A 21,859-nucleotide genomic window follows, 5' to 3' on the forward strand; every position below is an offset into this window, starting at 1 on the left:
ACAATCTTTAATAGACAAGTTAATAAGTAAATTAATAATTGTGTTTTAAATTATAAACGTTCAATTATAAAAATATTTATAAATGCTCTTACTTTTAAATATTATTTTAACTAAAAAATTAATTAATATGATTTAACTGAATAAAAATTAAAAAAACGAATGTGGTTGATAATTTCTATTAATTTTTAATTATTATAAATTAGACTCATGCATAAAAATATTTAAATATTAACTATTATTTATATATATATAATGTTTTAAGGTATTATTTAAAATTTTAAAAGTTTATAAAGATATTTTTCTCACGAATATTTTTATTGATTTTAATAAATATTTATAATTTAAAATATGGAATCTTAATTGAGAGTTTGGAAACAAAATTATAATTTTTAAAATTATAGAAAGTAAATTATAATTTTTAATACTAAATTTTCCATTTTTTAAAAATCGGGAGGGGATGAAGAAAAAAAAAACGAAAAAATTGCGGATCATACGTGGTGCAATTCATCAGCTTCGTCTTCATTTCCTTAACGATTCCGTCACTCATTTGACTTCCACACCTCTCTTCTCTCGCCATTCATACTGTTTTTGGCTCTTTAAGCAGCTCGATTTGTCAATATTTCTCTCTCGCACCTCCCCAAAGAATTCGAGCGCGACATCTTTTTGGTATTGTTTAAATCAGTTGCGTACTTCATTTGCTTTTCGTTTTTCTGTTAATTAATGTCTCATCAATCAATCCATGTTACGAATATGGACATTTTTTTGTTAGATTTGTTCAAGTTTTTGTTTGAGTTGATGTTTCTTGATGTGACGGGGAAGATTTTCTGTCCTCATTCGTTTTTAGTTTTGGATTTTGATTTGAAGCCAATTTTCAGGATCGAATCAGCACCTTGATGAAAATACAGATTGGTTTGTATGTTTTTAGTTATGTGAAGATGCATCCGGTATGAGCTTTGTTTATCCGTTTGCAGCTTTTGCCGCCATAGTTTTTTCGGGTTGGATTGGTTATAACTTATGAGCTTGCGGGGTTCGGAGATTCGGAGAGAAGGACGTATAACTTTGATTGGCTTTCTGATCTTTTGCTATCCGGTTGCTAATTTGAATCTGTCATTTGAGTTTTTATTCGGAGTTGTTAAAATTCAGCAGGTGTTTGCCATTTCAATCCCTGCTTGTAATTGTAATTGTCTTGTTCATTCCTCTTGCTAATTATGTTCAACCTTATGAGTATCTCATTCATTTGTCAATCTCATTTATCATATGGTTGTCGATTCATCAAAATGCGCAGAATTTTTCTGTAGATTTATTATTAGAACTTACTCCACAAGTATTTCATTAGATTCATATGGACGATATTTCTTCATGAGAAGAGATTAGAAATGGTGAGGAGTAATTAGTGAAGTGGTGTTCGAACTTTCTTCGACTGGGGTATAGGTACCTGCCGTTTCCTGTGTTCTGGATTTTGGTTTTTCCTCACATTTTAGAAGTTTCTAAATTCATTCATATCTCTAGATACGTTTCACCCTTTCACATATGCTCTATAATTTTGATATGGCATCAGTTACTATAATTTGATGCATGGTAATCATACATCTTATGAAGGAAAGTTGTGTGAATAAAGCGTGCAAAGTTGCTGTCTACGGTGTATGGACATCAAATGATGTAGAGTCCAAGATTCTGTAGTGATGGACAATGTTTGTGCTGATGCAATCAGAAGTTGCCAAAGTAAAGAACTTGAACTTCCGATCTGATGTCGACTACCCATAGCTCTTTGCAAGGGCATAATGATAACAAGGTTCATGCTGCAAGATCCCATCTAAAGAAAAGGTAATAAACCGAATTATTTTCATAGTAGGTTCGCAGATTTTTTGCTCACTACCAAAATCAATGAAGGTAGTACCAATTGCTTAATGTGGGCATTGAGAATAATGTTGTGGTTTATTTCTGGATAGGTTTTAGCTTGTTATTTTTTGTTGTCTTAACCCACTCTCTACAGATTATTTAAGGAGGGGTCATCAGAGAAATTAGTTTGGTTAATGGGTTAAATAGCAGCTCCCAGTCTATACCATCATCATCAGTCTCTAGTAAGGATTAAACTTGTAATCGTCCAAATCCTCCGCGAGTAGATATTGTCATGTTGGGCTTTCCATTTCAGGATTCCCCTCTAAGTTTTTAAAACGCGTCTGCTAGGGAGAGGTTTCCACACCCATATAAAGAGTATTTTGTTCTCCTCCCCAACCGATGTGAGTTCTCACAATTTTCAGGAATTCTCGCGTTTTCCGGTGACTGTGCTGAGTTTTTTTATTTTATTTTTATTTTTATTTTTTATATTATAACTTGTGGTTATTACAAAACTAAACAATTATTTTTGCAGGCAAACCTTTGAAAGATCTCTTGGTTCAAATGATCTGACAGGAGTTGTAAATGACAGTACTCATCAAGACCAAGAAGCTGAGGTATGGCCTTCTGTGTACAAGTTTCTCGGGTTCTGAATTTAAGCTGTCGACAACATCTTATAGTTTTTAAAGTTATACATAGGAACTGTTGTCAAGGGTTAGAGCACAGGAAGGGGAGATTCAGCTTCTTCGTCAACAAATTGCAGTTGCTTGTTTGAAGGTATAAATTGCTTAGATGACTCCGGGTTCATGTGATATCGCTATACCTTACACAAAAAATCTCTGTGGTGAAAGGAATTGCAACTGTTGAATGAGAAATGTGCACTGGAGAGGAAATTTTCAGACATAAGAATGGTTCGTCTTTGTTTTTGGATATAGTTGTACGGCCTACTGTTTTCAGTTTTCTCCTCATGCTGTCGTCTCTTTACATTTTGATTCAGATAACATATCTTTTTTCTCATTTTGTAACAGGCAGTCGATGAGAAGCAAACTGAAGCCCTTACTTCTGCATACAATGAGTTGGGATACAGAAAGGGGGATCTTGAAGTGAACTTAAAATTGACTAATGAATTGAAGGTACGTTTTAGGTTTTTTTCCAAGTAACTTCCATTTGATACCCTTTATGGGACTTTGTACTTATTGTAATCAGTCACTCAACTCTGATAACCTGTATATTTATGGGCGTATGATGATAAAATGAAACCCTAGACAAGAAACAATTCATTGACCGAAACGAGGGAAGATACGGAAGTATCAACCCAAGCCAAAAACTCAGAGAGATTACCCGAAAAGAAAAGGAAAAGAAAAAAAGAAAAAGCTTCTATTTGGTATTCATCAGTTAGGGGAGAAATGAAAAAATTGTTTAGACAGTGATCTGAAGCTAAAAAAAAGTTGATGTAGAAAGTTAAATCTGCTTACGTTAACAATGCTGAATGGTTTCAATCTCTTCTTTAACAGGCTGTGGATGATGAGAGATATCACTACATGTCATCATTGCTTGGGCTTTTGGCAAAATATGGTATTTGGCCTCGTGTCATAAATGCCTCTGTTCTATCCAACAGTGTGAAGGTAAATTCTCTACATATGAAGCTTGAGACTGATTCACACATCTGCGATATCGAATAAATCCAACTTTCTTGCTGATATGCTTGATATCCTCATTCCAAATGAATCCTGGAAATAAATTTGGTCAAAACCTTGAAGCGGAATACATGAAATCCATATCGACTCCGTGACAAATCTGTCTTTGGACCTATAATTAAAGAATGCACCCTAGTAAAAATAGTCTTTCTTTTGGTGTCTGAGTTTGCTCATTGACCAATTTGATTGGTTAGTTGTGCAATATGTTACAACTTTTTTTATATTTTCTTCTCAAGAAAATATTTTCCTTTATATTTCTTGCAATAGTTTCTTCCTTTATTTTCATTTTGCTTAGCTTTTTTTATTTTTCCTCAAATCTTAACAGCTACTTCATGATCAGTTGCAGCAGAAGATCAGAACTTCACATGTAAGCTGGCTATTATTAAAATTTGTTGTTTTGTCTGCGAAGTTATAAGTTCCTCAACCAAGATAGTAAAATATTTTGCTATATGTGATTGCAACTCCATCTACTTGCCATTCCTTTTCATTACTGCTTCAGTTATTTCTTCTCCATAGAATGTTAATCTTTTCTCTATAATGTTCTGATGGCAGTTTTATGTCTTATGGGCAGAGGAACAATATAATGTTTAATGATAATAAAATGGCTTGGGAGGGAAATGTTTAACATGACAAAATTTCATCACTCTTCTTGGCCCACCTTTTTTTTTTGTGGAAACTTACCTTTTTTGAGGGTCCTTGATGAAATAAAATGACATATTGTGAACTATCATCCAATTACATCAAGGTTTTATTGGACCTTTGTCGTAAAGCTAGACATTCAACTTTGTCAAATGTCCTATTTTCGCTACGATAACTCAGAAAAAATGGCAACCAACTATATAAATGCTTAACTAGACCAATTTTTTTAAAATTAAGACATGCAATTCCATCAACTGTTTTAATTTCCATCCTCTTGTTTCCATTTTTTTTAGCATTGCCATTATCTTTCTTATAATAACTGTCAGTTGAAATTGATAAATTACTGTAATAAAGATTGTGCTTCTTTTCAACACAGGAAAAAATTGGAGAACGAACATCTCTTGTTAAAAATCGTTTTGAGAGTGGATTTCAATATAAAGAGAGAGAGAATGCTGATTTTAAGTTATTTGAAAGTGGATATCAATATCAAAAGAGAGAGAATACAGATATGGGGACTTCAAAATACCAACTTCCTCCCCAAGCAGAGGTAGTGTTGCATGTAACTTCCTTAACTACTATGTTTGTTTCCTTTGCTTCTACAAAGCTTGCTACTCATTTAATTCTCATCCCTTTTACATGCAGCATTTGAGAGCAACTGAAGATGTGTTTATATCTAGTAGGGTACAAACTAATATTCCAAAATCAGCAGACTTCAGTCAGAGACCTGAAGTGCATCAACCTGTCAATGACATTTCTCCAGACCCTTTATTCTATACTGGAAGGTATAGCATTCTAAATCTGGTATGGATGCCTTAAGTTAGAACAAGACTAGTGGTGTTCAAAAAATCCAACTTGGATCGGTCAAAATAAATAATAATTCCATGGGCTGGGGTTGATTTGTGGATTCACCTTAAATTAGTATGGACTGAATTGAACCAACCTAAACTTATTTATAATTTAAAAAATGTTCTTTCTATAAGAATAAAATTATATATGCACATATAACTTCATTCAATAATTATTTTTAGGCTATTCTCCTAATAACTTTTAAAAAGACTTTTTCAAGTTTTTGGAGTTTATTTTTCATAATTGAAATTCAGGTACTAATCTTAATTTAATGTTGTTTGGTTTCAACTGAAAGCCTGTTGTTCCAAACCTTCATTACATTTCAACTTGAATTTAGTTGTAGCATAAAAGTATGATGCAAAGTGCAACACTGTATAAAAAAGATGGTTCCGACATTTCCTTATGGAATTTCTCTATTTCTCTCAACTACAAAAACATACTATCTTAGGGAAGTGCCTGGTGATTTTACCCCTCCGGTTGATGATGAAGCTGTGGAACTCCAACGTTATACACCTGATGAGAGATATAACCACCCTGTAACGATTGGTGAGTTTTTTTTATTTGTTTTAGAAGACAATCAAAGCACAATTGCACATAACCAGTACTTTACTAAGACATGAGCACTCACATGAAGTTTTAATTCAGAGGGACCTAGCATCGAGAATTTTCAAATAATCGGTGAGGCTACACCAGGGAGCACACTTCTTGCATGTGGATATCCTACGCGAGGGACTTCTCTCTGTATATTTCAGGTGACATGCTCAGATATCATTTAAATGATGACCAATATAGATTTGGGGATACACGTGGAATGTTCATATATAGATGATACAAATTTCTGTGTCAGTGGGTTTGGCATCTTGAGGATGGCACAAGGCAGTATATTGAAGGTAATGGAAATGAGTTCAGCTTTGTAGGATTCTTTAGATGACATTCTTACATTTCATTCTTTTATTTTTCTCTCTTTTTTTTTTTTGTTTGGGGTCAAAGAAAACTTTATTATTGAAACTGAAAAATATACAATAAATTATGAGGAGGAGAAGGCGCCACAAAAGAAAAGAAAAAACAATGATAAAAATTGCTTCATCTACCTAGTAAAATTTTTTCATGATGCAATTTTATAACTTATACAGAACAGATCATGTTGAAGTAAGGTTGTAAGTACTGTGTAATTTGAGCAAATAAAATTTACATATTCTACTAATTCAGCAAATGGCTTGACTTTATGGAAAACGGAAACACATCTTCTTGTTCCTATCGGACAAAAAACATTAAACACAGTTGAATCACATAATTCCAGATAAGCACTCTAGTTTTCTGTCCTTTTCAGTGACACTCGCATTACGTTCACTTTTGTCAGCATGCATTGTTACTAGTTACTACTAGATTGTTATAATAACTTCTAATCTTTGAATGGTTTTTTGATTTAGGAGCTACAAATCCAGAATATGTTGTTGCAGCTGATGATGTTGATAAACTAATTGCTGTTGAGTGCATACCAATGGATGACAAAGGCCATCAGGTTTTCAACCAAAAACGCTTTGAATTGTGATTCATAATTTATTTTGCGTACCATCGGGTTTAGAAAATGCAATTTAAAAGGCCTTCCGGTTTTTTATTCTAAATTCTTTTCCAATTATCAGGGGGAGCTGGTAAAGCTTTTTGCTAATGATCAGAAAAAAATAAAATGTGGTAAGTTGATTAAAATTTTAAGAACATCACTCTTAAGTTGCAACTCTTTATGTATCTTTTCAAGGTAGCTAATTAATTGCTTCTCTTGACTTGCGTGCTATAGCCAAATCCTAGTTTTTAAATTGCTTAATGACATCTTTTCTATGTGATTGCCTCTTTTACAATAGTGTGTTTATCTGTACCTCCAAAACCAGAATGTGATGAAAAGGTTGGAAAAACATCTTGGTAGGCAGAAAAATCATGTACTTCATGATACATAGTTGTTTTCTTCTTTCGAAGCCTCGACTTTCAGTAACAAAAGTTGTTCAACTATCACATTATCCTGTGTAATTTATTTTGATTTATTAGTTGACTAACATTGTTATATTTCAGCTATTTTTTATATACTCCTCGAGCTTTCTAATTAGTTCCATTATAGATCCAGACATGCAACTGGAGATTGACACATATCTCTCAAAGGGTCAAGCCACATTTTCTGTTCTATTGCTGGTACGTATAAGTAAATCTTCTAGAAAAATTCACTCGTTTGAGTTGTACTTGTTTCTTAGTCCTATACAAGTTAAAGTGAGTCAAGTTTAACTTCAAATTTATCATTTTGTCAGATTGAGCCCTGAACTAAAATACGTTGTGAAATTATTGTCCTCCGTTAGCTGGTTTCCATTTTTTAGAAAAATTGTAGCTAGTTATTGACATTTTGGTGGTTTTATGAGGTTTTATCTGAGAATTGGGAACCAGCGTCTATTTCTTTGAGGAGGTCTGGTTACCAAATTAAGATGGGAAACACAGATGCAGTTGTAATTGCTGAGAAATATTCAAGGGAGTTGTCGGTATGTCCTTATTAACGTAGTTACCGATGAGGGCGCCAACAAGTTTCAATTATATTTTCATATATACCAAAGTTTTATTTTGTTTCTTTACTATATATTTGTGGATGCAGTTGAAAATTCCCCCTGGGATGTCAACACAATTTGTTTTGACGTGTTCTTATGGATCATCTCTTCCCTTTAATGCGTATGATGTTAGGTAATGTTTCCATTCACTTAGAGATTCATTTGTATTCTGTGAAGCTCCCTGGTTGGTACAATGTTCTAAGACTAACCATAAAACTTAGACTTATTTATATCATATGACCTGTTTGTCTCTTTAAAATCATCTATAATCAACAAGTGAGCTATATACTTGTCTTGAGTTTCAGAATTGCATGTTTCTTAAATAGTTACAGTCTACTATAGTGCTGATTTTTCTTGTAGGATGCGGGATACACTTGTGTTGACCTTGAGAATGTTCCAAAGCAAGGTATTCTCTCGACCAAAATCTACTAGATAAGGATCAATACGTGGACACCATTAACGATGCTTAAGATCCCACATAGGTTGGAGACGAGAACGAAGCATTCTTTGTAAGAGTGTGGAAACCTCTCCCTAGCAGACGCGTTTTAAAAATGAGGGGAAGCCTGAAAGGAAAAACCCAAAAAGGACAATATCTGCTAGCGGTGGGCTTGAGCCGTAACATATTTACTCTCTATGTAAATCAAGGCTGAGTTTGATTAGCATGCTGCATGCATCTCTCCTCTTTTTTATCTTTTAATGATATTTTTTTTCTTCTAATCCGTGCCGTTACCCAATTTGATTAACTTGCAAGAGACTAAACACGCTCTAACATTAGTTCTAGGAGACCACAAAAGTTTTCTTTGATTAAGGAATCTGCCCAAAGGCTCAAATCATGGAGCTTGGGTGATAAGCCTCCCTAAAGCCTCCTCTTGTGGATGTTGGGAGACTTTGTGTTCCTTCACACAGTTCTTGTCTAAAGAGTTTTCTGCTTTTGTTTTCAATTCCTTTTTCAAGAAGTGTAATCAACCAACTTGTAAAAAGGCGTTAAACCCGAGATTTTGAATGATTAAATAACTTCTGGGGCTTTAGAAAAACCATGTCAGTGGGAACAACAAGCTGTAGGAAATATATAGAACAAATTTTTGTGTCGATACTCATCATATATTCTTTAAGCTTTTAGACTGAATCTCATATATTCTTCAAGCAGGCAATGGACGATAGAAGGAAAGTAAAATCATAGACCGAACTCATTCGTCGTTCAAGTATTGTGTCGATACTCATCATTCATTCATTACGCAAACGAGATGTAATTGAATTCAGGAATCGATCCATCATAGTTTTTACCAATAAATCAAATAAATCATAAAGGTTTGCTCTTGCTGCTCTTTTTCCTCTTACTCTTTTATAGACACAAATGCATATATAGTCTCTTCCCTGTTAGTTTCTTGCTCACATTCATGACGAAGCCCTCAACATTATTTTGGTGTAATTGTAAAATGGAAGGACCGAAAAGAACTGTCTTTTTGCTGTACAAACATTATTGATAAATTATAGGCCCATGGAATGATCCCTTTTTTGACTTAATAGAGTTGTATTTCTTGATTGAGACTCTTTGTTAGTACCCCTTGATTTTGGGTAGACCCTTTCACTCTATTTTTCATGAAGAACGGCCATTTTTACATCGAGTTGGTGCAGTGATCAAGATCTGTTAGCTACAACTGACAGAATGACTCCGTATGGCATTCTTTTGAGTTTGACTATGGGAGGATAAGTCTCGAAATAATTTATGTCATAGGTTTGTGTCAAACCTTTCGTCACAAGACAAGCCCTCTCGATAGAGCCATCATCTTTATGTTTCAGAATATATGTCCATAGCCAACCGTACATTTGCCCGGACAATATCTCTCTTTGTTTGTGTCATATCATTATATATATTGGATTTTGACTTATTGAGAAAAAAAAAAAAAAAAGAAATGTACCTACGTTTTTTTAGTCGATTCAAATGACAAATTATCAGTTTATAAGTAATATTTAAAATAACTATTTATTAAATCATAATAAAAATGGTTGTAATTGTGGTGAAAATTTAACGAAATTGAATCAATTGTTTTTTAGGGTATTTACTTTGAGTTAATTGGAACGATAATCATAATTAATTGGTGTTGTTTACTAATATTTGGAAATGGAATGAAATATGAACGACTATTAGAATGGATTTTTATATTTTTAATTAATTAAAATGTAGTAATAAAGAATATACTATAATAATTAAAATCCATTTTTTTTCAAAATTGTTTATGCTTTAAAACACTTAATATCTATTTTTTTTTTAAAAAAAATGGAAGATTTCAAAACACATAGTTTTGATCTAATTACTTTAAAAAACCACCATTTTTTATTTAATAAAATAATATTAATTAACTTATTTTAAAATGATTGTAATATACCATATCAAAAATCACTCAAGAAAAATAATTTTTAGTGTTGTAATTATGATTTTTCGTCTAGATTAAAATTATGATCGAAATTTGTAACCGTCCAAACTCACTGCTAGTAGATATTGTCTGCTTTAGTCTATTACATTTGTCTTCAGTCTCACGACTTTAAAATGTGTTTGTTAGGGATAAGTTTCCACAACTCATTCCCTTAGGGGGATAGTGTGCTCGCAGGAACACCACCCAGTGTCTAGGTCCGATACCGTTTGTAACAATCCAAGCTCACCACTAGCAGATATTGTCTCCTTTAACTCGTTACGTATCTTCGTCAGTCTCACAGTTTTAAAGTACATCTATTATGAAGAAGTTTCCAAACTCTTATAAAAAAAAAATATTTCGTTCTCCTCTCCATCCGATATGAGATCTCACCCAAATATTATCATCATTCGACATATCAAAGGAAAGAAATGAAAGAGATTTAAAAAAAATGAAGAAATTTTAATGAAAGCATAAAAATAACTATGGATTTAATATAGTTTTCAACCTAGATAAATTCAAAAAAAGAAGTATGGGTCCCACAATTATCATCCAGAGTCAGATTGATTACCGTTTTAATGTGATCGAATTACATAAACAAACGAAAAATTATAATCATATTTAGAGATATCATTTTCATTACAAGTAAACTATCATTGTCATATAATTAATTAATTAATTAATTAACGAATTTTGGTTCAAAATATTTATATTAAATAATCTTAAAATATGAATAAAATAGAAGGAACCAATCTAATTATTTGTTATAATATATAGTTTGATAATTTTTAAACTATAAATAATTAAAATAATTAATAATTTGAGTAATATTATTATTTCAAGTTCAATATTTTGTAAATTAATTTTAGAAAACCTATATAAAAAAATATAATTTATATTTTCTTGGAATTAAATTATCTTCTGGAAGTCTCCTCTCGTTCAACTACCACACCAATAAAAACTAGCCACGTCACACACTCACGTGATTGCACGTGATGGCTTGGCTTCCATCTGGTATGAGCTTCGGTAGGAAGCCTGTTTTTTTCTTCTTTTTTTTTTTCCGAGCCGATATATTTATTTATTATAATGTGACAAAAATGTCTATTAATAATAAAATTTAATATTATTATAATTAATAATATGGTGAGATTATCTTTTTATTTAATTGAACTTTTCTTTTAATATTAAATTGTTTTGTGATTGAGATTTAGAGAGAGAATCAGAGACAAAAATCCATAATATGATTTGATAATAATTAAAGTTTAAAAAATAATATAAAATTAGGTTTCAATAAATGGGCTTAATGGGGATGGATTATATTATTATAATCACCTGAGACAAAATTGTGAAAATATAAAATAATATTATTAATAATATCTTATTAATATTCAAATATTTTAAATTATGCTTATAATCTCATAGTAAATATTAATCAATAGAGATGGTGTATAAATAGAGCATGAAATGATAGGAAGTGAATTTTTATGGTTCCAATGGGTTTGTCTTACCTAAATTCACCAACTCTTTTGGTGTGACTTTCCAAATTGCGTACCTATACAAAAGTTCAAGTTTTGATCGGAGTTGATTATCCTTCTCGAAAAGACAAATTTCAGTGGTCCTGAATACTCAGTATGACTCCGCATTCGTGTACAAACTAGTGCAGACGAATATTTCCATAAAAAATCTGATTAAAAAAATTGATCGACTCAACAACCTACCTATACAGTTTGAGTTGGGTTATCAACTTATTTGAATTGGGTTGAGTTGTTCGGGTTAGAAAAATGTACAACTCTATTCAAGTTGAAAAATTTACAACCCAACCCACTTACTAAGTTCACTAATATTTGCAAAGTTGATTGATCTATAATTCACTGAGTACTCGATATAACTCACGCATTCGTGTACAAACCAGTGCATACGAAGTAACACAAATATCTCCAATAGTCAGTCTATTTCCATAAAAGATCTAACCCAAAAAATTTGATCAAACTCAACATCCAACCTTAACGGTTTGAGTTGAATTATCAACTTATTTGAATTGGGTTGAGTTGTTTGGGATGAAACATTTACAACCCGACCTACCGATTTGGATGTTCACCAAACTTTATAAAACTCACACCTACACTCAAATAAGTTGATAATCCAACTCAAACCGTACAGGCTGGGTATTGAGTTATTCGGGTTGAAACATTTACAACCCAACCCATCGACTCGGAGGTTTCATCGAGATTTATGAAACCCACACCTACACTCATCTTCTTCCATTTGTCAAAGGAAAATTTTATATCATTTAGCTTTGCGTGAAACCTAAACTCTCACACACAAGGAATTTAGACAAACCAATATGGACCATATTTCTTTGTTGAAGGCATGTTTTTGAAGAACAAGACTTGAAAAAGAGAAAAGTAAAAGGTTAGGACAAGAATTGGAGAGAGAGAGAGAGAGAGAGAGAGCGGATAGCTGATATAACAATTTCCCACCTCCTCCTCCAACTTTACTTTCCTTTGCATCCAAGTCCCCCCAATTTTGGTCTCTTTTTCTTCATCCCTCCACCCTTCAAAACTCTCTCTCTCTCACTCCTCTTCCTTCTCTCTCTCTCTCTCTCTCTCTCTCTCTCTCTCTCTCTCTCTCTCTCTCTCTCTCTCTCTCTCTCTCTCTCTCTCTCTCTCTCTCTCTCTCTCTCTCTCTCTCTCTCTCTCTCTCTCTCTCTCTCTCTCTCTCTCTCTCTCTCTCTCTCTCTCTCTCTCTCTCTCTCTCTCTCTCTCTCTCTCTCTCTCTCTCTCTCTCTCTCTCTCTCTCTCTCTCTCTCTCTCTCTCTCTCTCTCTCTCTCTCTCTCTCTCTCTCTCTCTCTCTCTCTCTCTCTCTCTCTCTCTCTCTCTCTCTCTCTCTCTCTCTCTCTCTCTCTCTCTCTCTCTCTCTCTCTCTCTCTCTCTCTCTCTCTCTCTCTCTCTCTCTCTCTCTCTCTCTCTCTCTCTCTCTCTCTCTCTCTCTCTCTCTCTCTCTCTCTCTCTCTCTCTCTCTCTCTCTCTCTCTCTCTCTCTCTCTCTCTCTCTCTCTCTCTCTCTCTCTCTCTCTCTCTCTCTCTCTCTCTCTCTCTCTCTCTCTCTCTCTCTCTCTCTCTCTCTCTCTCTCTCTCTCTCTCTCTCTCTCTCTCTCTCTCTCTCTCTCTCTCTCTCTCTCTCTCTCTCTCTCTCTCTCTCTCTCTCTCTCTCTCTCTCTCTCTCTCTCTCTCTCTCTCTCTCTCTCTCTCTCTCTCTCTCTCTCTCTCTCTCTCTCTCTCTCTCTCTCTCTCTCTCTCTCTCTCTCTCTCTCTCTCTCTCTCTCTCTCTCTCTCTCTCTCTCTCTCTCTCTCTCTCTCTCTCTCTCTCCTACCACAAACATATGAAAAAAGAGAGAATAGGAGTACCTGCAAGATCTACGAGTGGCAGAGGAGAATGGGTTCTGTGGGAAACTCAAATCAATGGCAGCCATATGCTTACAGGGACTGTTCTTTAGAGATTTGCAGCATATATTGCCCCCAGTGGTGTTACATCATCTTCCCACCACCTCCACCTTTTGGCTATGGAACCAATAGCGATTCCGGCACTGATTTCTCCCCTCTTATCATAGCCATCATTGGAATCTTGGCCAGCGCCTTCATTTTGGTAAGCTACTACACCATCATCTCCAAGTACTGCAGGAACAGAGCTGCCACTTCCAACTCCAACATGGAAATGGATGATGAAGAAAATCTTTCTCAAATCCGCCATGAAAACCAGCTCCAAGCTCCTCTTCCTCCGGCAGGCCTGGATGAGGCTCTCATCAAGTCCATCACAGTCTGCAAGTACAAAAGAGGAGATGGGTTAGTTGAAGGCACAGATTGCTCAGTTTGTTTGAGTGAGTTTGAAGAAAATGAGAGCTTAAGGCTTCTGCCAAAGTGCAGCCATGCCTTTCATCTTCCTTGTATTGATACGTGGCTCAAATCTCACTCAACTTGCCCTCTCTGCCGCTCCAACATCTCACCCATCAATCTTTTCCCACCCCCAACTCAGGAAATTCAAAGAACAGAACATTTAAATTCATATAATTTTCAGTATCAACACAGAAGCAATGACACAGTAGTTGTTGTGGTGGTTCAAGATTTGCCGGATTTACCAGTCAGCAGCCAAGAAACTGCCGTTTTGGGGCTTGAAAATGATGGTGTTTCTTCCAAGAATCAAAGGCAAAGTTTTGTATCAGATAATCAAGATTCAGAGCCAAGAAACATCATGATTCATCAAGTAAGACAAGATGATGCTGTTCAGCCATTTAGAAGGTCAGTTTCCTTGAATTCTTTATCATGGCAAGGACAGGTTTCTGTTGCTGATATACTGAGAGCCAGTCAAGATAGCGAGGAAGAGGTAGAAGAAGATGAATTACAAATGGGGATTGGATCTTCTAAAGCATTTGTTCAAGAGGATTGCCATTCCAGAGTTTCCAACTTGGAAATGCATAGATCTATCTCAACTGGGAAGCTGGGTTTTACAAATTATGGGAATTGGAAAGGGAAGAGTTGCATCATTCCCGGTTGAAAGTAGATTTACAAACTGTACAAAATTTGAAAAAAGAAATTCTTATTTTTGTAATATATTGGTGAAATCACAGAAGAATCCCAGATTTATACCAGATTAACAAACAAAATGAACTAAATTTGAACATACATTTCGCAATTTACAAGCCTCTTCAAAGAGGTTACTCATGGATCATATTCTGTAAAAGCTTTAGTAAAGAATTCCTCTTTTCTTTTCTGTTCTTTTTGGGATATTGCTGAGGGTAACTGATCAGAATTGTCTGAACCAGTTGAGTTCTACACGTTTTTAACTCAAGGAAGTGTGCTTCAGAAGCCTAAGAATTGTCTCAATGATTAGCCATTTTCTACTGTCAATTATGCTCTTTTCACTTTGTTGCGGTATGCAGAGTTGTCAGAATCTATGCAGGACTATCAAATTTCCCTTCGTTAAACTTTATTTCAATATTTAAATTTTAAAATTTATACTCTATACTATTCTTCCAAATCAAAACATGTCTCAGCAGAAGTACTGATATCAGATACTAACATAAAGAAACGCCATCTAAATCAGACAAAGCTTAAGTACCATATCTATATAATAAGGAAAAAATAAAAGTTGCACAAATTAATAAAGTAAAGAACTAGAAATACAGGCAAACTACATTGCCTAAATCTCAATCTCCATTTCTAAGGCTGAGATTGATGCTTTATCAGATGGGTTTACTCTTGATTAAACCATTTCAACAATAATTAGAAGGAAAAATGGTCTCAAGTTAGGTGCATACCTGTTGACGAATAGCTTACTTCCTCAATATCTCAATGTTTGGAGAATGAAGATGTTGGCCTAAACTTTTCAGATTTTGATTTGAAACCCAGAAGGAGAGAGAGAGAGAGAGAGAGGTCATACCATGATTGGCTAAACTGGCATGCTGAAAGATACATCTCAACTTTGAAAAAGATTGAGGGAATTTTGCTGAAAATGGACCACTGGGTATCCTTCCATCATTGTCACAAGAATTCTGGCCCCTTGCTTGAATATTTATTGATTTTGGAGATACTAAAGGAGGCAAAATATATAACAACAACTCCAATTCTAAGTACCTTTTCCTATATCATTCTACTTCTCCTTTTTCACTGAACTATGTGGTGATTGTTTAAGAAATAACCAATAAGATACATGCACTTAGTTATTATCACTGGTATCTCAGTGAAGTGCTCTATGAAGCATCGTTCTTATTCTATCAAAAAAACTTCAATAAACTCTGTTCTTTTTGTCGACAATTCCAAATCTGCATGTTGTAAGGTAAATGACATGATGCTGAAAAAGCAAGGTGGCAAAAGAACAGTTACCTTGGGGAAAATTTTGGCTTGATGCCCATAAACTAGGAGATTTATTCACTAAAATAGGGCCATTAGAATGATAATGCAGAAGCATGTAATCAAATAATTACAGAAGAGTTTATGGATGGATCCGTTGTCTGTTAGTCAAGGCCATAGTTTTGGATGAACCTTTTTCTTTTTAACTTGGCAATTGCAGTTGTTCATCTTATTTATGCAACCAAACTTCCTCTTCATTTCTCTCCACATGCTTGTCTTCTCCTTTTTCACCATGTGGATGCAGCCTTCCTCAATCTCTTTCCTCATCATATGACATTCTTTCTCTAGTTCCATCACCTTGTTGCTCATTTTCTCCATTTCACTTTTTTGTACTCCATCATTTAAGGCCAACTCTCTTTCGTCCTTTTCGACCTCGTCCTGTGTCAATCTGTTGTCAGGACCTTGCATCTCCCTCGTGATCGCATCGCGAAGTTGCAATTGCACCAAAAATAGCACTTGGACCACTATCCTTAATGGCAATCGTTGATTCTTGGCTGCGTGTTCACAAGTTTCAGCCGACATCCTATGGTAGTCCAGCCCTCTGCACACTTCTTCTTTTTCAGATTCAGTCAGGTAGCTATGCTTGTCCAGGTATATATCTATAGCCCTGTATATTCCATCGGAGCTCCTATCAGTTCCCATTGACGCTGCACTTGACATTTCAACTAATGAAACAAATGCACTTATCTCCAAATCTCTGTCACTGGCAACCTCAATCAAAAACTCCTCAATGAGTCTCGCCACTGCAGTTAGTCCTTCCATATTTGAGTTATAATCTCTATAGAAGTGCTTTATAATCCGCTTCACGCACTCGATATCGTAATGCATTTCCTTAGCATAGTCTCGAGAAGGTATTAAAAGATCACTTGCTGTAGCTTGATCAAGCTGCTTTCCTATCCTCAACTCGAGTCCATTCCTACAGCCAACATTAGCTTCCAAATGAATGGCAAAACGAAGCATTTCAAACAGTATTGTGCAAGGAAATAGTCCCTTCTGATGAGGCAGTAGCCTCTCCACTGCTTCCATGACTTCCCTCTGATGGTTTGTTTTGCATACCGACATTTTTTTATCTCCTTTAGCACTGCAAAAAACCCACTTCTTTGCATACTTCAAAAGGGATGCAGCTACAAATCTCGGCGGTACAGCATGCTGGTTCATAGAATGAATGGTTAATTCATATAGCGAAAGAGGCAGAATTGTCAAATCCTCCGACTGCCATTCAGAAACAAAGAGCTTTCTTCTTGCACTGGGCTTGTGATGAAACTCATCATCCTCACTGAGTTCATCATTTACGAAATTCACAAGCGGTTCACCAAGGAGGTAAGGATCATTCACTGCCTTACAAACTAAAGACTCAATGCATTCACCAACAAGGCCTGTATCCACTGCCTGTTGTATGATATCTTCTGTTGTAAGAAAAGCCTTAACAGTTTCATTCCAGCTGGGGAGGATTCTCTGTTCAAAGAAGGTAACTGCTTTGCTCAACAGATTATTTGGGCTGTGACTTTCAGTCATCCCCAGATAGAAAGCAAGACATGCTAAAGGAAGCACATTCTCACATGACATTTGCAGTTCAAACCCATGGCAGAACCTTGCAACAAGTTCAAATGTCTTAGGATGAGCTGGTATGTTTCTGAGGAACTGATAGATACTGTCATCGGATTGCTCATTCAGTATCTCCACGATCTTGGCCGACTTTTCTACTATGATATCCTGTAGAAAAACTATAAAGATAACTAAAAGATCGCAGAGATTTGAGCAAAACAAATATGTATCTGAATCCAGACTCCCACATTCTCACCCTTTCCAAAGTAAAGGGCACCCCACGGACATGGAACTGCATATCAATTCTAGATTTAGGCTTAGGTAACCTGCAAATCAGAATCAAGACGAGCAACCATTTCCAAACATCTAAATCAGTGCAAAAGAAAGAAAACATAAGGGTTAGATAAACGCGAAGAGATTAACGAATTCATTACCAATAGGAGACATCCTTGTCTGATTTGTCTACCATGTTTTGGAGATTCTTCAGTATAATCTATAAAAGAAGAAAAAGAATAGTAAGTTCTTAAGTTTTTTTCTCTTTCCAGTTTCTATAAATCAGAACTTTGTAGTTCAAAATACAGGAATTTCCCTCTCAGGTCACTACAGACGCAATGATTTCCCGAAATTGCAATCGTCATTCTTCCTAATGTCTCGATTGAAAGAACAATACTCGAAATACACTCTACCGCCTTCGACGCAGCGACATTTTGAGAGTTATGGAATTCAAATCACGATAACGAACAAATTAGCTAGCTATATAAAGGCCTAAATAGAAACATTCAACAGAAAAAAAAAAAAAAAAAAAAATAAAGAGTACGAGCGATCAAAATGCTGAGGATTACAGCAATTACCGAACCAATTCTTCTTCCCGTGCAATAAATCGCAGCAAGAACTGATGAAAACCACATTGAGAACTGAATCTAAAAAAATCAAAATTCATCCATGAAACAACAATCTGCATTGGATTGAAACAAAACTTACAAATCAAATGTGGACATCTGAAATCTTTGTGTGTATTTGGACTTGGTCATAGAGAGAGAGAGAGAGAGAGCGTACAGAACTTGGAATTTTTCAACAGAAGAAGGAAGAGAGAGCCGAGGGGAAGAGGAAGCAAAACTAGTGGAATTCTGTTAGTTGGAGTGGAGTGGAGTAATTCACTTTGTTTTCTTTCAAATTTAAATATTATTTCTTTTGAATGTTTGACATTTATTTATTTATTTATTTATTTATTTATTTATTTATTATTATTATTATTTTATAACTAATGTCTCGTTTATTTACTAATACTTGGCCCGCGGTCTATCGACAAGTTCATTTTGAACCCGGATGCAATATATTGGAACCTTAAGACATTGCCACAAGCGCTACTGTTATAAATGGTATCAGAGCCAGACAACGTACCAGTCTCGATTGGATGGGATCGAGTCCGAGTATGGAATTTTTAAGCTCAAATTATGCCTCGATTGGATGGGATCGAGTCCGAGTAAAGCGTCAACAAAAAGGCAAAACACACCGCTAGCAGATATTGTCATCTCTTGAACTGTTATAAATGGTATCAGAGCCAAACAACGAACCAGTGTGTCAGTGAAGATGCTGAGCTCTAAATGAGGGTGGACACCAGACGATGTGTCGTCAAAGACACTGAGGCCCAAAGGGAGATGGATTGGGAGATCCCATATCGTTAATGAACTGTCTCAAAACATAAACAAAAAGCAGCAAACAGTACCGATAACAAAAAATGGATCGAAAATTAGCTAAACGTGAAATTATTTTTTAATAACTTTTAATGATCATAGGTCGAAATTATCGAATTTGAACATTTTCAATTGATTTCGATTTTAAGTTTATATACAAGAGGCCGTACCACTTTGACAAACCCAGTATTACTATAAATTTCTTAATGTATTATATACATTTTTATTTGGCTAGAGTCAACCAAAGGTTTTGTCTCATGAACTCGAAACCGAATCGAGCCAACTAAGGTCAATTGGAAGGTTTTGGCTCATGAACTTGAAACCGAATTGAGTCGGCTCGAGTTCAGAAAAATGAACCTAATCCAACCCAACTCTGGATAGGGTTGGTCCGTACTAATTTCTTCTAAATTTGTCCTAGTTTGGGCCGATATCCAACTAAGCCCAACAAACCTAAGCTCATGAAAATGGGCTTTAAACCCCGATACCAAAGTTGGGCCAGAAACGAATTTAGTGTTTTGTCGGGGGCTATATAAACAGCCAGAGAAAAACTAGGGCTTTCCCGCTTGGCCGTTCAGTCTCTGCACCAGCGTCTCTCCAGAGGTGTCCTTGTTGCTCGAAGGTTTCAACAATGGTACTCTTATCTCTCTTACGGATTTCATGATTTTCTTTACTACTTTCTTGTTTCTGGAAATTTGAAGTTCTTTTAGAAGGTTCGAAGGTAAGAGATGATGTCTGTAGTATGTAGGATAAATTAGCGAGGAGAGATAAATGATCTAGAATCAAAAGCTTGAGTTTCGTTCTTTTGATAAATGAAACGTTGGGAAGGAAAATAGGTCGCTCTATGGTAGAGGATAATCAAGTCGGTTTCATGGATCTCACGTAGTTAAAAGCTTGATTTAATCTTGCAGATAGGTTAGGTAATTTACGGTTATCTATTTTTCTTTGATTTTGTATATTCGAAGAGAGAATTGAACATGTCTTGAGAGGACTTATTTGGGAAGATTGTTCACCGAATATATATATATATATGGTACGTGTTCTGTAGCGATTTCTAACTAGTACTTATTTTGCTTTCCTGTATTATCGCAGACGAAGAGAACCAAGAAGGCTGGCATTGTCGGCAAATACGGTATGTGCTAACATCTTATGCTTTTACTAGCAGTGAAATTTAATCTGTACTCCAAGTTGTGGATTGATAAGAGATTATTGAATGATGATTTCTAAAGAAGAGCCGCCTTCGACTACGTTAACATATGGCTTGATTAGTTGCGCAATAGTTTTGAAGAGATTGGGAGCTTTTCAAGAGCCTCCTCTTCCTCTATCCTTTGCTGTTCACGTTTGTGTACATTATGATATGCTTAGTTCTGTTTGTAATTGGTTTATTATCTGTCTTCTGTACCAGGTACCAGATATGGTGCTAGTTTGAGGAAGCAGATTAAGAAGATGGAAGTCAGTCAGCACAGCAAATATTTCTGCGAGTTCTGTGGAAAGGTAAGTTTATTTATTCAGCTTTTACTTACTGCTATTTGGGTTACAAGTAGTTCCATGCAATGTTTTAAAAGACCACCTTGAGGTGATATGAGGCGTAAGCCTCAATTTTTTAATGAAAAACATTAGGCAATTCCTAAATTTGTTTGTACAAGTATTACTTAACTTATTACTTGTATCAAAACATAAAATGTACCCTGTTGATTACCACTTAATTAATAATTCTAAAATGTTATATTTAACATCTTTAAAGCGTAAATGAAGCAATAGTTCAAATTGTTACCACGCCAACTTTTATATTTTAGAGAATGAGGCAAAATTAGTATTATTTTTCTAATCACCTAGTGTAGAGACTTTAAGCATTGGTGCATTTTGATAGAGGTTTTAGTCCTGAGGCCAAAAGTTAGTCTTCCTTTGAGATAAGCCTTAATAGCCTTTTAAAACTTTGGTTCCACAACAATGCTAGAGTTTAAACATACTGATAAATGACTTTAATGTTGGTCTCGGTTGCAAATTTTCCAGTCCAAATACCACGGTGACATGGTTTATGATGTATCTTCCATAAAAATGTAATATCATTGGATCGATCAACTCCTTATCCTATTTATAGAAAAAAAATTACTTGCCATCAGTATAACAATTCTCTGAACTTCTGATAAAAGATGACATTTCGGTGGTACTTGTTAAATTTCAAAGATTCAAATCAATGACTTCTGTCTCAAACTCTTAACAGTATGCCGTGAAGAGGAAGGCTGTTGGGATATGGGGTTGCAAGGACTGTGGAAAGGTGAAAGCCGGAGGTGCCTACACATTGAAGTGAGTAGATTTAATTGGTTCTTGTTATGCAATGCTATTTGTGCTTTCAAACCCAGTTCAAGGTTTTGATTTTGTTTCTTTGTTTTGGGCAGCACTGCGAGTGCCGTGACCGTTAGGAGCACGATCCGAAGGTTGAGGGAACAGACAGAGAGTTAAGTTTAATTTAGATTTTGTTTTTCTTGTCTTCAGTTTACTTTAGTGGTCTGTGATAGTGTAGAGTTTTTTTTGGAAGCAATTTGAGACCCATTTGACTTCGTTTGAAGCCGAGATTCCAGAGCTTTTAAACTAGCTGATCTCTGCTCTCTTGGCCACATTATTTTTAATCATTCTGGATTTTGAGACTGCAACATCTTGCTTGCCTTCGAATATGGTTTTTTTATTTGGTCAACTGCATCACAT

General features: G+C 35.2%; 3 protein-coding genes across 17 annotated transcripts; 2 read left to right on the plus strand and 1 right to left on the minus strand.

The window, feature by feature from the left end:
- The first annotated feature begins 503 nt into the window (after positions 1-503).
- On the plus strand, positions 504-21,848 carry LOC111473462. Of its 10 annotated transcripts, none has more exons than XM_023118950.1 (20): positions 504-681; positions 1,600-1,824; positions 2,372-2,453; positions 2,536-2,613; positions 2,688-2,747; positions 2,865-2,969; positions 3,351-3,461; positions 3,859-3,900; positions 4,549-4,719; positions 4,815-4,954; positions 5,467-5,564; positions 5,664-5,770; positions 5,866-5,908; positions 6,449-6,540; positions 6,662-6,710; positions 7,129-7,199; positions 7,421-7,537; positions 7,648-7,733; positions 7,943-8,006; positions 8,745-8,980. In XM_023118950.1, exons 2-20 carry the CDS (start codon positions 1,748-1,750, stop codon positions 8,778-8,780), a joined length of 1,629 nt encoding a protein of 542 aa, XP_022974718.1. In that variant the 5' UTR covers positions 504-681; positions 1,600-1,747; the 3' UTR covers positions 8,781-8,980. The 10 variants fall into 10 exon arrangements, with proteins under 10 accessions (XP_022974718.1, XP_022974716.1, XP_022974719.1 ...); XM_023118948.1 differs by having other exon boundaries at positions 504-666; XM_023118951.1 differs by having other exon boundaries at positions 504-666; positions 8,748-8,980.
- Positions 13,337-14,784, plus strand: LOC111473464 (RING-H2 finger protein ATL51-like). Its single transcript, XM_023118958.1, has one exon. It carries the CDS (start codon positions 13,447-13,449, stop codon positions 14,560-14,562), a length of 1,116 nt encoding a protein of 371 aa, XP_022974726.1. The 5' UTR covers positions 13,337-13,446; the 3' UTR covers positions 14,563-14,784.
- On the minus strand, positions 15,792-18,594 carry LOC111473460 (BTB/POZ domain-containing protein At5g17580-like). 6 transcript variants are annotated; one of them, XM_023118945.1, is made up of 5 exons: positions 18,444-18,594; positions 18,314-18,354; positions 17,897-18,151; positions 17,719-17,788; positions 15,792-17,630 (listed from the first exon to the last, which is right to left on the minus strand). In XM_023118945.1, exons 3-5 carry the CDS (start codon positions 17,929-17,931, stop codon positions 16,026-16,028), a joined length of 1,710 nt encoding a protein of 569 aa, XP_022974713.1. In that variant the 5' UTR covers positions 17,932-18,151; positions 18,314-18,354; positions 18,444-18,594; the 3' UTR covers positions 15,792-16,025. The 6 variants fall into 6 exon arrangements, with proteins under 6 accessions (XP_022974713.1, XP_022974710.1, XP_022974711.1 ...); XM_023118942.1 differs by having other exon boundaries at positions 17,897-17,955; positions 18,314-18,376; XM_023118943.1 differs by having other exon boundaries at positions 18,314-18,376.
- Positions 21,849-21,859: the final 11 nt, after the last annotated feature.

This window comes from Cucurbita maxima, unplaced genomic scaffold (assembly GCF_002738345.1).
Source record: "Cucurbita maxima cultivar Rimu unplaced genomic scaffold, Cmax_1.0 Cma_Scf00123, whole genome shotgun sequence".
Lineage (NCBI taxonomy): Eukaryota > Viridiplantae > Streptophyta > Magnoliopsida > Cucurbitales > Cucurbitaceae > Cucurbita > Cucurbita maxima.

What these genes read in the sequence shown, in the direction of transcription:
- LOC111473462 (XM_023118950.1), top strand. Translation starts at nt 1,748, where the DNA reads ATGTCGACTACCCATAGCTCTTTGCAAGGGCATAATGATAACAAGGTT. An exon ending in AGATCCCATCTAAAGAAAAG is followed by an intron (nt 1,825 to 2,371) that starts GTAATAAACCGA and finishes TTATTTTTGCAG; the next exon opens with GCAAACCTTTGAAAGATCTC. An exon ending in TTCTATCCAACAGTGTGAAG is followed by an intron (nt 3,462 to 3,858) that starts GTAAATTCTCTA and finishes AAATCTTAACAG; the next exon opens with CTACTTCATGATCAGTTGCA.
- LOC111473464 (XM_023118958.1), top strand. Translation starts at nt 13,447, where the DNA reads ATGGGTTCTGTGGGAAACTCAAATCAATGGCAGCCATATGCTTACAGG.
- LOC111473460 (XM_023118942.1), bottom strand. Translation starts at nt 18,370, where the DNA reads ATGTGGTTTTCATCAGTTCTTGCTGCGATTTATTGCACGGGAAGAAGA. An exon ending in GACAAGGATGTCTCCTATTG is followed by an intron (nt 17,789 to 17,896) that starts GTAATGAATTCG and finishes TCTGATTTGCAG; the next exon opens with GTTACCTAAGCCTAAATCTA. An exon ending in TGCCCTTTACTTTGGAAAGG is followed by an intron (nt 17,631 to 17,718) that starts GTGAGAATGTGG and finishes GTTTTTCTACAG; the next exon opens with GATATCATAGTAGAAAAGTC.